Here is a 15,495-nt window from a genome sequence, read left to right as displayed (position 1 = left end):
ATGTAAATGTACATTTGCAGTGAAATAAATATATACATTTATACAGACAAATGTCAGGTGGAATTTAAACATTATGATAAACTTTTGGGATTTAAAAGTCATGACATGAAAGCATTTTTATGTTAAAATGTATTTCATTAAAAATGATGCATCTTTTATTTTAATGTGTTTATATTGTGTATTATTCATATCAGAGCTGCTGCATGAATTCAAGTGTCTTGGGACAAAATTGAAAGTTTGTTGCCCTTGTCTGCAATGCTCAGTTGGGTCGATCCCATGACATTCGTGCACAATCTTCTACAACCCATTAAATCTTGTTGATTTAAAGTTAGTTTAGGCACATAAAGATGTTTCTTTTTTGTTTATTGTGTATTAAATAATGATAACAGAAAATTCTGTGATACTAAAAATGTATTGATGAATGGAGAAACTACTAAATAATGTACTAAGAATAATACATGCATTTAGAAATAGTGTTCATGTAGAGTTTAAAAGTTAATGGTACCCATTAAATTCCATTGTGTTTTGTTTTTCCTACTATGGAAGACAATTGTTACCATCAGCTGTTTGCTTACCATCATTTATCAAAATATATTATTTTGTGTTTATCAGAATAAAGAAATTCAAACAGGTTTAGAACAACACGAGGATGAGAAAATGATGACAGAATTTTATTTTTGTGTGAACTATACCTTTAATAAAGGAAACCTAGATATGAATGACACTAAATACTGTATCGTTTTCAAAGGATGAGCAAATGATAAATATAATAATCTTCACTATAGGTGTTGTTATGGGTGAGTATTGTTGTCGTTCCCATGCAGTGTTTGTCAGTGTTGTTTTTTTTCTCCGGTTGTTTTCATTCAGTTTCGGTTCTGACGAAAGCGGCTGATTCACGGTCACGCGAGAAACGAAACTAAAGATCGGGTATTTAAACACGGGCACAGATGATTCAACAGCAGAAGACATTAAAACCCGGTGAGTTGATTTTATGAAATAAACATCGTCTTTATTGTTGTGACTCTTATATGGACGGTTGAATTGTTAGCTTGCCGTTAATTCTCTCATTTCTATTGTCGAGTTTATTTGTGACACCTCGAGTCATTTCCGGTAATATTATGCGTAATGTTTAACACAGGATACAGTGAATTATTGTCTGAAGTATTAAAGAAATAAAGAAATTATTTATTTAAAATATTAAATAATTATTAATAAAGCCAGAAGAACGTAATGTACTGTGGTTATAGATATTGGAATGTAATAATCTAAAACTGTAAATTAAATAAGGCAGTTTTACATAACAAACATTTTACAGACATCTTCTAAATTTCTAACGTTATATCTGTAATATTGCAGATGAGCACAAATACATCTTGCGGATGTAAATGCAGACATCTGCTGTAGGCTGTGTGGTTGGATCTGTGTTCTTAAATCATTACAGATTTGAAGCTATTTACTCAGTGGACTATTCATTAAAGGACAATATCGTTGTAGGTACATCATGTAAAATATTTTTAATTGAAAGATATGAGTTTGAGTTTAGCGTGTATGTGTGCGCGCGTGTGCGACTGCGTGCGGAAGGTATGAATATGTAAATATGCAAATGTAGCATATGTGGGTTTTTTTGTAAATCATTAAACTACTCTGAAAAGGTATCCGACACAATTTATGTTACAGTTTATAAAATAAAATCACATGTTGTGTAGGTAACAAGATTTCTGGCAATATAGTTTTCAAGCAAAATATTTAAATTATTATTAGTTATACCACATGCCTGTTGAATGCTTTGTTCTGATTGGTTAAGGAAATGTTTCACGGGTGTTGATAATTTTTTCGTTAACGCACACCTAACCTGTCCATTGTTTTAAAATAACCACCAGAGCAATGTTTGTGGTATTAAGCCGTGGTATAAGCGGAATGATTGACTCCGGTCCTTTGAAATATGTAAGGAATAATTGCTGTTGAACTATTTGACAATAATGTGTAGGTATGATGACAAAATTTTCAAAAACCCCAAAACTCTAAATTTATCACACGACTAGACAGAGCAGACATTCCCATTTGCAAAGAAACAAAGATTGTAAAAATTTGTTGAGTATTGAGAAAGGTATGATATTTTTAATATTAGAAATCAGAGGAAAAAGTTATATATGGATGTCTATGGAATGTGTGTAACCGAAATGCTGCTTATTCACAAGTTTTTGCTTGTAACTTTCTCATTTTATCAGATATTTGCATGAAATTTTAACAGAAGGCAGAATTTTGTTAGTACTTTCAAAATAAATTATAATCATTTTCTGTTTTAGTTGGAATGGGCATCCAACTTTAGTTGGAATGTTCATCAGACCCATGGTAACCATGATTTTTAGAACGATGCCTGCAGTGGACGTTCTGACAGAAGTCTATTAATAGATACGCGACTACCAAATTTCCGCAGTTTATTTAAATACCCTCTCCACCATAGACTCAGAGTACAATGTTTCAGGACCAAGATAAAAGATATTTATTTGTGTCCATCTACCTTTCATTAGAGATCAGAGCTTAGTGGAAGCACACCGCCCGGTTGAAAGTGACACAAATGTTTAATCAGTTGCTGTGAATAAAAACACTTCCGAGTTGAAAGTTAAAAATATCAAACGCTTCCGGTGGTCGGACTTGACCTATTTATTGTTGTATTTAGTAAAAACATACTACAACCTTGCGGCGAGAAGTGGATATTGCATGACACACATTTATGCTTTGTCCACACGAAGCCGGTGCATTCCCTATCCGATCATTTTTTCCTTGTTCTAAAAAAATAATCCGTAAACACGAAACCACTGAAACCGGCTGAAAGCGGTGTAGTATATATGCCGGACCAGTATGGGGCGCTGTAATTCTGCCACAGATACACACTATACACGAAGAAGAAGACTATGAGCATGCGCATAACCAATGTATGGTGTTGTACACACGAAACCGCAAGGGTGTTGATTTCAGATTTATCCACTTTAGGACCCGGTTTCCAAAAATAGAGGTTTCACTCTCTCAAAACGCCGGATCCGTGTGGCCGAAACGGCAATACGATAACAAATTTATACGTATACAGTGATATGCGTCTCCGTGTGAACAGCCCCTTAAAAGTACTGCGTGGGCTGAAAACAGATTCTTCGACCCAGAAATTCAACGTGCGTGCCCGCGATGTCAGCATTGCTGTAATGCGCACCCAATTGGTAATGCGGCATGACGGGAAGTGGGTGTGCATTATTTTCAAATAATTCAATGGCTCATAGTCAATTATTCCTTACATAATTCATAGCACCGGAGTCAATTATTCGGCTATCACAAACATAGCTCTGGTGGTTATTTTAAGACATTTGACAGGTCAGGTGTGTATTTTACACCCATGAAACATTAGAATTAAGCATTTAACAGGCCCTAGGTATAACTGAAAATAATGCACATCCACGTGGTAACGTGTACATTTCAAACAATTCAACGGCCCGTTGTCAACTATTTCTTTTAAAATAATATTAGATTAAATAAAATAAAATTACAGTTTGAAACACGTTTATAGTGAATTTGCTGATCTACATCTGTGTGATCTTCAGTATGGAACAGAGAGAAGCTCTATCAGCATTTGTTTGCATAACATTTGCTTTTGCATTTTGTTGACATTTGACATTCAGGCAATTTTTAGGTCTGGCTAAATAATTTTGGGTTCCACTGCATCTTTAAATATAAATTTAATACAGGTCCGTACTGATGAATGATGGCATGACAATATTTTTGTTCTACAGAGATCTGAACAGGTGTAAAATGTTCAATCCAACCAGAGGAGGAGGGCAAACAGGACGAGGAGGTGTCCAGCAACGAAGAGGTGTTCATTTTACTTCTTGTTTTGCTGATCTTATCATTCCAATTTTAAGTCAATTAATGTATTGTGTTTAACAGATGCTTCTCAGGCTGGTCAAAGACAAGAGAGTGGTTCTCCTTATCAAGGCAGAGGAAGAGGAGGTGGTCGGGGGGAGAGTAGAGGAAGAGGAGGTGGTCGAGGGGAGGGCGGAGGAAGAGGAGGTGGTCGGGGTGAGGGGGGAAGAGGAGGTGGTCGGGGAGAGGGAGGAAGAGGAGGTGGTTGGGGAGAGGGAGAAAGAAGAGGAGGTGGAGATTGGAGGAGTAGAGCACCAAGAAATGGAGAAGCCAGTGGAGATACGAATGGTCAAAGAGAGAGACATCGAAGTGGAACAAGGAAAAGTGCAAGAGGAGGTGAGCAGGGAGGACGGAGTAGAAGTACAGGAGGAAGAGGCAGAGGAGAGAGAAGAGGGCATCATTATCAGGGTCATCAACAGGGCAGGACAAATAGAAATACCATGCTGGGTATTGTGACCACAGAGAGCTATGTCCCATTATGTTTTATCCCACCCCCTCAAAACCAACAAGCCAGTGAAGATGGGACTGGCCTCAGGGTGAGTCCCCAGGGTGAACCTCAAAGAGGAAGAGGAGGTCATGGGAGAGGAAGAGATGGTGGTCCTTGGGTACCCAGACTAGGCTACAAAGCATTCGAAGCTCTTGTGGATAAAGAAGCATCTGAGGTGGCCATCACTCTTTCATCTAGCCTGGGGCTCAAAACTCTACTTGATGACAAGAGTATGAGTAATGACCTGGTCCAACTTGTCTGTCAGGTTCTCTGCAAAGCTTTTCAGTCTAGAAATGACCGCAAGATAGTGTTGCATTTAGCTGGCGTGGTCAAGAACTCTGGGTTTTTCTGTAACATCCTTGCGCGTTACGTGACCGGCGTGATGTCCGAAAACAAGCCAGATCGTAGGCAGCAATATCCCCAGCATTTGGGCAACATCATCAGTCTTCTCTCTGATGTTCTCAACATGTTTCCTTATAGCTCTGTCCAGCCTGTCTCCATGCTGGTGACTCTTCTGAAACCATCTGTCAACCAGTTGCGTGCCTCTGGCGTAGATATTCCCAATAGCGTTGACGAGGACTTGGAGAGAGTCCAAGGTTTGGTGGACCATCTCCAGGAGAAGTCTAGGGATGGAACTCTACGATCGGATAAGTACTCGTTTCTAGCAGCTGATGAAGACGTACCACCTGGGGAGGAAGACTTCAGGACAATGAGCATCTATCCAACCCCAGAAGAGTTCCACCTAGACCACAATCCTTTCCTAAGGCCCAACATAATCACTCAAAAGTTCCCTAGCTCTCGTATCTATCTGGATACACATTTCCGTCTTCTCCGTGAAGATTTCGTCAGGCCACTCAGAGAGGGAATTAGGGACATTCTGAGAAGCCAGCACAATGAGAACCTGAAAAAGAAGCGCTTTGATGACATCAGAGTCTACTTTGATACCCGATTGGTTGTGCCGCTCTGCACGCCAACAGGCATTGCTTACACAGTGCAGTTTGACCCAAGGCCTCTTCAGGTATGAGTTTATGGCGATGCTTGACTTCGACCACAACTGTTATTTTGTTGTAAACTAGCCATTATTATCTTCTCTTACAGTTTGTTCGGTGGGAAAATTCTAAGCGGCTTCTTTATGGATCTCTTGTCTGTCTGTCCATGGACAACTTTGAAAGCTTCCTTTTTGCCATTGTAAATGATCGGGATCCTAAATTACTGAAAGAAGGAAAGGTAGATCTCTGTTTTTCATCTGAGAGCAGAATCGCTCTGGCCAAAGTTGAGCCCTCGCACTCCTTTCTGATGGTGGAGACCACTGCTTACTTTGAGGCCTACCGATATGTTCTAGAAGGTCTCCAGGAGCAAGATGAAAACGATCTTCCCTTTCAAAGGTACGCTGATAAGAATCAGAAGTAGATTTTTACAATCTTGTCATCAAAGTGATAGGATGGGTGGTTACTTACTGCCCAAAAACAAATTCTCTGACATTCTTGCCTCTAGATAAGGATTGGGTTCCTCCTTTAATGTAAGTCTAGGGTTTTATCGCCCAGAAATGTTGTTAGTCTGATTGATTGCAAATCACTCCACATTGAACCTCCACATGATTTGAGGTATCATTTATGTCTGTAGTTCAAATATGCTGAATAAGTTGCCAAAGTTTAATACTCTTCAAAGTAGGAGCAAAGTATGATTCTTCTAATGATTGAATGTTTTGGGACCAAGAATTTAGAGGTAAATTAGGTTGCATACTGACTGAAAACACGCGTTCCATACATATTTGTCATTTCAGGTATATAGTGGAGTGTAATTCAGATGTTCATCCTCCAGCTTACCTTCAGATAGAGGGAAAGAGTTATGATCTGTCCAGCATTGTAGCAGAAGGACAGGAAAAGATTCCCCCTTTCAATCCTCTTATCCCAGAGGCCTGGCCTGATGAGGAGAAATTGGGTCTTGATGAAAGCCAACTTCAAGCACTAAAACTAGCCCTAACCAAGGAATTGGCCATCATACAGGGGCCACCTGGCACAGGGAAGACAATTCCTCATGTTATCATCATTTGTTAATGGAACAAGTAATTTTCTGAATTTACACTATATTACCCAAGTTGCTGCCTCTGTGATGCATACAAACACAAGAAATGTTGGGGAGAATTTATTAATTTAAGAAGTAACATCACTGTTACAATCAATTTAACCAAACTTTTGTCAAACTCCAACAGCAGGTTCTAAACCCATTATCTATTAAACTGGGACATTTCTAGGGTTGTTCGGTGATCTTAGTTGTCACAATCATATCTGGAAAAATGTTTATTTAAAAGTATTGATTTTTAGATTCTGTTTGTTTTCATCTTTGAAGGGAAGACATATGTTGGACTGAAGATTGCTCGGGCTTTGCTAGATAACCATAAAGCCTGGTCATGTGGTGGCCCTATGCTGGTGGTCTGCTATACCAATCACGCTCTGGACCAGTTTCTGGAAGGTACACCATAAATTAAATTAAATTTTATTTATATAGTGCTTTTCAAAATTGTTTAATTTTTTCAAAGCAGCTTTACATTAATGCAGGAAAAAACTCCACGCTCGCTAGTATAAAGTATAGAAGAGGGTGCTAAGTTAAGCCAATGTCAGCTGATTCCCTAGGGGTTGAAAAAACCTCCTAGGAGAAAAAACCTCCCAGCTGTTTTTAGTGAGGAGGGAAAAGTCCTAGGAGGAAAAAACCCTTGAGAGAGAGCCATACATAGCTGATTCTATAGAGAATATATTATATAATAGGTACGATTTTATAAGATAAACTAATCTAATGCATAACGAATTTATTAGACCAACACTCAATGTAGGGTTTTGTCACAGCTGTAACAGTGTCGATAACAACCAAAAAATGATCATTTTAAAGTCATTCTGTTATGTTTGTGTGTTAACCTTCTAAGACCCGAGCTTTGGTTTGGCTTGCATTTTAGATTTCTTCCAGCTATTTGGGGTTAGGAAGAACCAATAAATATATTAACCAAATATTTTTCTTTGAACATGAAGCAGTGTAATTGTCCATGTTTGTGTACAACAGGTTCCAGTTACACACAATTAATTATTATGGTGCAAAAAAAAAAAAAGTTATGTCCATGTATGTGTACACACGCGGTCTTAGGAGGTTAATCAAGTTGTATGTGTAAAATGATTAGTCGCAGTTGTATTTCTAATGCTGATATATAATTATTGTTTATAGGCCTACTACAGGAAAGGAAAAAAATGATTAAATAAGCAGAAAAATGTCAAGAAAATAATCACATTTACTTAAAAATAGGAAATCAAATATCACACTTTGGATACTTCATTATTTTGTCTTTTAATGCGTACACATCAAACACGAATTCAGCGATTTACATGAGTAGATTACATGCAAAAATGCGAATACATGCAAACTTGCACAGGGCGATGCGAAAGACACAAACTGAGTGGCGAGTGCCGCAAAACACGCACTATTCGCCTGAAACCTGTCTTCGCGCAAGTTAAAAACTTTGCATGATACAAAGTTAAATCCCACAAGAAATCTAGCGAGAAAAACGTGATGCTTCGCGTTTGGTGTGCATTAGAGCTTATGATTTAAAACTCTGACCTGATTTATGAGCTCAATGAGGATATTAATGTGTTACTAAATTAAACCTTTTGACAAAATCTGGATTTCATAATATCCGATTTTACCACTAAGCCCTGAAATGTTTTTATTTATTTATTATTTTTGTCACAGGCATTCACAGTTTTTTAAAAGAGGGCATCGTAAGAGTAGGAGGCCGAAGTAACAGTGAGATTTTGAAGCGTTTCTCTCTGAGGGAACTCACCAGGGCTGCAAACTTCCGCAAAAATTTACCGCATCACCTCAGGAGAGCCCATCATGAAGTGAGACCACATAACTCTTCTTTAATTAATAGTTTTCTGTATTTCTTGTACTTTGTTTTTTTTAGTTAGTACTTTTTCCTGAATTGTCCAACAACTGATAAACTTAAACTACTTGTGACTATCTGTTAAAATTTAAATTGATTTTTTATTATTGAATAGTTTGGGTTGAATGTATAAAAACTGTTTTGTCTTCAGATTTACACTCAAATGAAGAATGCAGAGGAGCTTTTAATGCGACAGTCTGTGCAGCTGAAATGCATCTTGAGTGGAGTCCTAAAAGTCGATTTTCTAGAAAACCAGATGTCTTCTGAGCACTGGAACAGCCTCCATCAACAGCCGGTCAGTCTACTGTTATATAAATCACCTTGTGCCATTCTTTTATGTTATTTCCTGAACATTCACTGTATTATACCCACCAGTCCGTCATGTACTGTATGTAAAATACATCATGTAACACAACCTGAATTTGCATTGTTGTGGAAAACCTAAATTGAACCTAGATCTCAGTGAAAATCAACACAGACACATGTCTTTATGGTTTTTATTGAGAGAGAAAAAGAGAGAGAGAGAGAGAGAGAGATTGCAATGATAGGACCCAAAAGCAAGTCAAAGCACAAAGAGACCCTTGTATGCCAAAAATCATGTTTAAATGTTGTAAATTTCCTTCTGTAAATATATGAAACCAGTCTTTTTCGAGGGCGCACGATGCGAAGCAATGTATTTAGCCCATCATGTGTGTGGCTCATCATGTCAAAACATGTGTTTGGCGCGTCATGTTAACCTGTGTGCATCATGTGTCATGTCAAAATACCAGCTTGCTGCACACTCGTCGAAAGGGTTTATGATAAAAGTGATGCTCGCTTTTGCCAGATACTCGGCAATGCACTAATCAGAGTTTAGTGTTAAGTGAGTATTTTGTGACATTCACATTTGTTTAATATTTTCCATAATATAATTTCCATCTCATGTTCGCAAAGACCAGACTCTCATATCTAATTCATGATTTTAAAGATGTTATATTACAGTGTCTCACGTTTGATGTGTGGAGAGCGTTCATTACAGACCCTCATGAAGTATTCAAATGTTTATGCTCAATGTTATAAGTATTCATACATGAATATCTGTGTTTGTGTCATAGATGTGGGATGGATTTGAGAGTGTAGGGAAGAAGTCTTCAATCATGGATGATTGGTTGGGCTACGGGTCTTCAATGTTTCAGCAGTGGTCACGGCAAACTGAAGGAGCAGGTGACTTAAAGCATTATGATGTTGTGTTTACGTTATGGTACATAATTATGCTTTTCTTGAATTTAACAGGACTGTCCATCTCTCTCTCTCTTTATCTCAGAGGCAGCAGATGAAGATGGGCCACCGGAAGAGGAACTGTTGAATATTGCAGAAGAAGCAGATCTGATCCAGGCTGAGAGGATTCTGGTGGATGCAGATTACCAGATCAGAAATGGACATAAGAAGCAGAGCAAGAAGCAAAATGATGAAGTGGTTGACGCCATGGCTGAATTCATGCTGTCCATGAACCTCAATGACACCGACTCCAGACAGGATCAACACGAGAGTGCGGCTGATGAAGAGGGCTGGCAGGTATGAATACTTAGAGTTGTGTGGTTTGTGTTGGAGTGCATTGAGCTGTGGTGCTCATCTGGGTAATGTGAGTTCAGATCTTGCTGTGTAATGAATAGCGTATATATGTATATTATGTGTGTTAATTGTTTCCAACCTTCTGTGCATGTGTGCATTAAGATTCAAAAGCACCAGAAGAAAAAAATAAAGCAAATGGTCAAACACGAACTAATGAAGAGTTCAGTCATGAGTGATGAAGAGGAAAGGCGTGTGCAAAATGTGTGGAACTTGGATCTGAAAGACAGATGGAGATTGTATCGGTAATAAACTTTATACTATTTGTTATACTATAAACACACACACACACACACAGGCATTATAGAGCAATGCACATCCACTAGATGGCAGCCTCATACCATTAATTCCAGGAGCAGATCTAGGGTCAGATCTTAGGCTTAGTTAGACATCTGATGCAAATGTTAAATCTGCAAGAATAGTTGTTTATTAAAAATAAAATATACTCATATAGGCTAGTCACAGTGTATTAGATTCAAACTGTAATCTGTTTTCTCCTTTAGTCTGTGGGTTTTGCGTTATCGCACTGACCTCCGTTCCAAAGCTCTCCACGCCGAGCAGATCTTTCAGGAAGCAGCGGAGCGGCTCAATGAAATTCGTCGGCGAGAGGACCTGTGCGTGCTGCGGGACGCTCGAGTCATCGGCATGACGACCACAGGAGCAGCTAAATACAGACAAGCCCTTCAGGAACTTCAGCCCAGACTGGTGGTAGTGGAGGAAGCTGCAGAAGTGATGGAGGCTCACACCATCACCACACTGAGCCGAGCCTGTAAGCATCTCATACTGATCGGAGATCACCAACAGGTAAACAGGATACATTTTATGCCACAGTAATGTGAGTAATATTTCAGTCTTGATCAGATGAAAAGGCCTGCCCCCATTGTCTTTTTCGCTCTTATATTAGCATATATTAGCATCACTTAAGTGTTTATGCATTTGTTCATAAATAGCTGAGGCCAAGCGCAACGGTGTACGATCTGGCCAGGAACTTCAATTTGGAGGTGTCCATGTTTGAGAGACTTATCAAAGTGGATGTCCCATTCGTACGGCTCAACTACCAGGTCAGTTTATGTACCATTACGTCGATTCTGTCTTTTTCATCTACCACAAAAATCACACATTTTCTGTCCTCTGGCTGTGTATCTGTAGCATCGCATGAGGCCGTGCATCGCTCGACTCTTGACACCTCACATCTACAGCGAACTGGAAAATCACCCCTCTGTCCTGGAGTATGACAATATTAAGGTGAGTAAATATACACAATACACAATAAATACATGTAAATGACCAGCATATCTGACCCGCTTTATCATTTTAACCTAGAAATGCATTAAATGCATGAATTTTATTACATGATGAGATAGTCGTTTAAATATTTGATGATACTTCTTATCAGCATTTCACACAGTACACAGCAGCCACAAGTGTCTAGTTCATTTTCAATAGGAGACGTGCAGAAAGCGGCAAAACAGGGGCGCTTACAGAGGTCAGCGCACATGCCTTGCTTGTGCACCCAAAATCCTGCCACGACTCTTTACGACAGGCGCCATTGAAGATAAATATATTTGCACAAAATGCTGCACAAAATGCTTCCACTACATGAGAAAAGCTGTAGCCACGCAGCTATTTTGCCGCTTATAGGGTATCGTGTGAAACGCCCATTACGCTGATAAACGATCCTCAACATGTTTTTGGGTTAAGGCAGCTCAAAATAATGAAGCAGATCTGGCAGATATTTATCCTGGTCTGTAAAAAGAGCCCTATGTACTTGAAACATATATGTAACGTTTGGTCTGCAGGGTCTTCTGACGAATCTTTTCTTTGTGGATCATCGTCACCTTGAAGAGGAGATTAAAGATGGGCGGAGCCACCAGAACCCTCACGAGGCTCGTTTCGTGGTCGCCCTTTGCAAGTATTTCCTGTGTCAGGGCTACAAGCCTTCCCAGATTACCATTCTCACCACTTACACTGGGCAGCTCTTCTGCCTGCGAAAGCACATGCCCACTCCTCAGTTTTCTGGCGTCAAGGTCCACGTCGTTGACAAATATCAAGGGGAGGAGAATGACATCATCATATTGTCTCTAGTGCGCAGCAACTTTGAGAGGAGAGTCGGTTTCCTCAACATATCGAATCGTGTTTGTGTTGCACTCTCCCGTGCCAAGATGGGTCTCTACTGCATTGGGAACATGGACATGCTCGGCTCGGTCAAGTTGTGGAGCAACATCCTTCACTCTCTGAGAGAAACCGAACAAGTGGGTCATGCTTTAACATTGAGCTGTGTTAACCATCCTGATAAGAAAGCCCTTGTGTCTTGTGCTGATGATTTCAAGAGTGCCCCTGAAGGTGGCTGCGATCAGCCCTGTCAGTACCGTCTGGACTGCGGCCACGTGTGCACCCGAATGTGTCACCCTTACGATGCTGAACATAAGGAATACAAGTGCATAAAGGACTGCCCTAAGCTGCTGTGTGAACTTGGACACAAATGTCATAAACGCTGTTACCAAGAATGCGGTAAGTGTCGGGTACCCATAGAAAAGGTAATACCGTCTTGCCAGCACACTCAGAAGGTGCCCTGCCACCAAGATCCAGTTGAGTTTGTGTGTCAAGAGCCCTGCCAAAAGACCCTACCGTGTGGTCACCCCTGCAAGGCAAAATGTGGAGATTCGTGCACAACTCGGTGCATGGCAAAAGTTCCTGTGGAGCTTAAATGTGGACACACCCAAAATGAGCCATGCTTTGTTTCCAGAGATCCCAGAAAAGAGATACAGTGCAGAACTAAATGTGGCACCACCCTGAAATGTGGCCATCCCTGCCCAGGAACTTGCCACGGATGTTATCAAGGTCGCTTGCACAAAGAATGTAATTATAAATGCCAACGAATCCTTGTGTGTTCCCATAAGTGTCGGGAGCCCTGTGTGAGAGATTGCCCACCATGTTCCTTTAACTGCGAGAACCGCTGTGTCCACAGCATTTGCATGAAGACCTGCGGGCACCCTTGTGCTCCTTGCAACGAACCCTGTGCATGGCAGTGCCCACACCAGCGCTGTACCAAACTATGTCACGAGCCATGCGACCGACCACCTTGTTCTATTCCCTGTAGCAAAACCTTGCCCTGCGGACATCCCTGCATAGGTCTGTGTGGAGACCCTTGTCCCGACAAGTGTCGCATCTGTCATGCAGATGAAGTCACAGAAATCTTCTTTGGCAGCGAGGATGAACAAGATGCACATTTTGTGCAGTTAGAAGGTTGCAAACACTTGTTTGAGACCACTGGAATGGATCGTTACATGAGTCTTGATGCAGACCAAGAGGCTGACCTTGATCAAATGGCCATACAACTCAAGAGTTGTCCCAGGTGTCGTACTCCCATCCGTAGGAACCTAAGGTATGGCACTCATATCAACCGCAGCCTGGCAGCGATCGAGATGGTCAAGAAGAAGATAAGTGGTCTTCCTGCTGTTATCAAACAAAAACAAGATGATCTCAACCTTGAACTGGATGGGAAGACTCATCTGATGCAATACCTTCCTGAAGAGTTTGCCTTGGTTAGCAAAAGGCTCAGCGTGGCTGACATTTCACTCCAGCGCCTTTGGGAACTTGAGAACTTGATGGACTTCCTCGAGAGGTTCGGAAAACTGGTAAAGATGCAAAAAGAGTGCACGTCTCCAGAAAACAGTGACGTTTTCTCACGGAGGATTGGTGAGTGCTTAAACGTTTTACTACATTCAGGTCAAAAGTTTTCAGACCAGCAGGTGGAAGATCTTGAACGTGAATTGAAGAGACTCAACCATCTGGCTGAGCTCAATGCCCGTTGCCATGTGGCTCGGTTCAAGGTTCTAGGAGTCCAAGTCAACATGGAGATCAGACAGTTGAGAGAGATCCTGGAGGACACTCTGCCTTTCTCCGAGGGTCTTGAACTCACAGTGAAGCGGATGTTCGCAGAGCTTGACACCAAGCTACCACGCAGCGGCCTGGGCGTCACAGATGAGGAGCGAGAGATGATAGTTAAAGCCGTCGGTTTGACTAAAGGCCACTGGTACAAATGTCCCAACGGCCATGTTTATGCAATCGGTGACTGTGGAGGCGCTATGCAACAAAGCAAATGTCCAGAATGCGATGCCACGATCGGAGGAGCTAATCACACTCTTGTTCAAGGAAATACTCTTGCGTCTGAGATGGATGGAGCCGAACATCCGGCCTGGTCAGATGGTGCCAACTTGGCAATGCCTCCTAACTTTTAAAATACCTTGAGATTTCATTTATCTGCAGATATGATCTAATTGTGCTTTTGTGTGATTGTAATTTTTAGCCAACAATAATGAATTGATGTTTTATATCAGATATGAGGTGCAGTTTTACTTTTCCGCTGATCATGCTCTAAATCAAAGATTCAGAGATCCACTTTCCTGCTGAGTTTAGCTCCAGTCCTGATCAAACGCACCTGAACAAGGTAATCAAGGTCTTCAGGAATACCAGAAAATTGCAAGCAGGTGAGTTTGATCAGGGTTGAAATGTTAAGTAAGTGCGTTTCATTTACTCACCAAAGATGCTTTTCATTCACATTAAGTGCAGGGCTCTGGTTAGAAATACCAGACTATAAACTTGAAAACTTTCGTATAGATATAGATTTCGTATAGATAGATATAGATGTTTTAATGTTGTTACTCTGAAAGCACTTGTTGTTGTTTTCTGTATTTCAGTGTTACACTGTGACTGCTAATAAGAAAGCATGGTTAATGATGAATTGCATTTAAGCATGCTAAAATGGCACAATATAGAAACAGTTATGACTTGTAACACCAATTACAAGATGCTGTTTATAAAATTGTAAGCACCCACAGAGACCAAATAATAATTGTTATCCATGAATTTTTTTATTTCTTTTTACAAGGCAAAAAAGTAAAGCACTTCATAATAGTTTTATTCAGATACTCAAAGTTATTTACTTGCAATCTGAGAGTTAAATGTGTCCAATGTAGGTATACTGTACACAAATGATGAAATGTGGAGAACTCTCTGAACAGGAAAGAGTCCACATTTAAACACTTCAGGATGCTGGATATTCGTTGAGACAAATAGGTGATGTAATGAATTTGTTAAGCACTGTATATGGCTCTTCATGAATTTACTTAATAAAATAAAGTTTTATAGAAAATTTGTGTTTGTAATATTTTTTCTAAAAACACCTTTTAACTCTTTTGTCCCGCCATTGACGAGATTACTCGTCAATTAAAGCAACACTAAAGAGTTTTTGCTCTTTGCTCCCCCTACAGGTTGGAAGCGTAATTGTCCATTATCACTGTTGTATATAATTTAGCTTACTGCAGCAAAGCTGGCTCTGATTGGATTGTAGGTCTGCCGTAAAGCAAGTTTTTGTAGTTTTCACTTGAACTACAGGACCGCGACCCGATTGTTGGAAACTTCTTTATTGCGGTTTTGGTAGATAGAGGGCTGCAAAGCGAATTTGAAAGTGCCGTTCACCCTGTTTCGAGTGGATGAACAACTGAAACTTTTTTGGTAACGTTATTTTAAGGTAAAAAAACTCTTAAGTGTTGCTTTAAGA

General features: G+C 40.2%; 1 protein-coding gene across 2 annotated transcripts; it reads left to right on the top strand.

Annotated features, from left to right (window-relative positions):
• Window positions 1–823: 823 nt before the first annotated feature.
• On the top strand, window positions 824–15,087 carry znfx1 (zinc finger, NFX1-type containing 1). Of its 2 annotated transcripts, XR_012370779.1 has the most exons (16): window positions 824–978; window positions 3,780–3,859; window positions 3,934–5,414; window positions 5,495–5,781; window positions 6,180–6,426; window positions 6,754–6,868; window positions 8,132–8,280; window positions 8,476–8,619; window positions 9,419–9,527; window positions 9,628–9,878; window positions 10,038–10,177; window positions 10,436–10,736; window positions 10,883–10,993; window positions 11,082–11,177; window positions 11,732–14,911; window positions 14,943–15,087. XR_012370779.1 is itself a non-coding variant. In XM_073870529.1 (15 exons), exons 2-15 carry the CDS (start codon window positions 3,799–3,801, stop codon window positions 14,171–14,173), a joined length of 5,934 nt encoding a protein of 1,977 aa, XP_073726630.1. In that variant the 5' UTR covers window positions 824–978; window positions 3,780–3,798; the 3' UTR covers window positions 14,174–15,087. The 2 variants fall into 2 exon arrangements, 1 of the variants encoding a protein (XP_073726630.1); XM_073870529.1 differs by having other exon boundaries at window positions 11,732–15,087.
• The last annotated feature ends 408 nt before the right edge of the window (window positions 15,088–15,495 follow it).

This window comes from Misgurnus anguillicaudatus, chromosome 8 (assembly GCF_027580225.2).
Source record: "Misgurnus anguillicaudatus chromosome 8, ASM2758022v2, whole genome shotgun sequence".
In the NCBI taxonomy this organism is placed as follows: Eukaryota; Metazoa; Chordata; class Actinopteri; order Cypriniformes; family Cobitidae; genus Misgurnus; species Misgurnus anguillicaudatus.
This window is presented reverse-complemented; position numbering and strand designations above follow the sequence as displayed.

Coding starts and splice junctions, on each gene's coding strand:
- znfx1 (XM_073870529.1), top strand. CDS start 3,799: ATGTTCAATCCAACCAGAGGAGGAGGGCAAACAGGACGAGGAGGTGTC. Junction 8,281..8,475: donor TCAGGAGAGCCCATCATGAA/GTGAGACCACAT, acceptor TTTTGTCTTCAG/ATTTACACTCAAATGAAGAA. Junction 10,737..10,882: donor TGATCGGAGATCACCAACAG/GTAAACAGGATA, acceptor GTTCATAAATAG/CTGAGGCCAAGCGCAACGGT.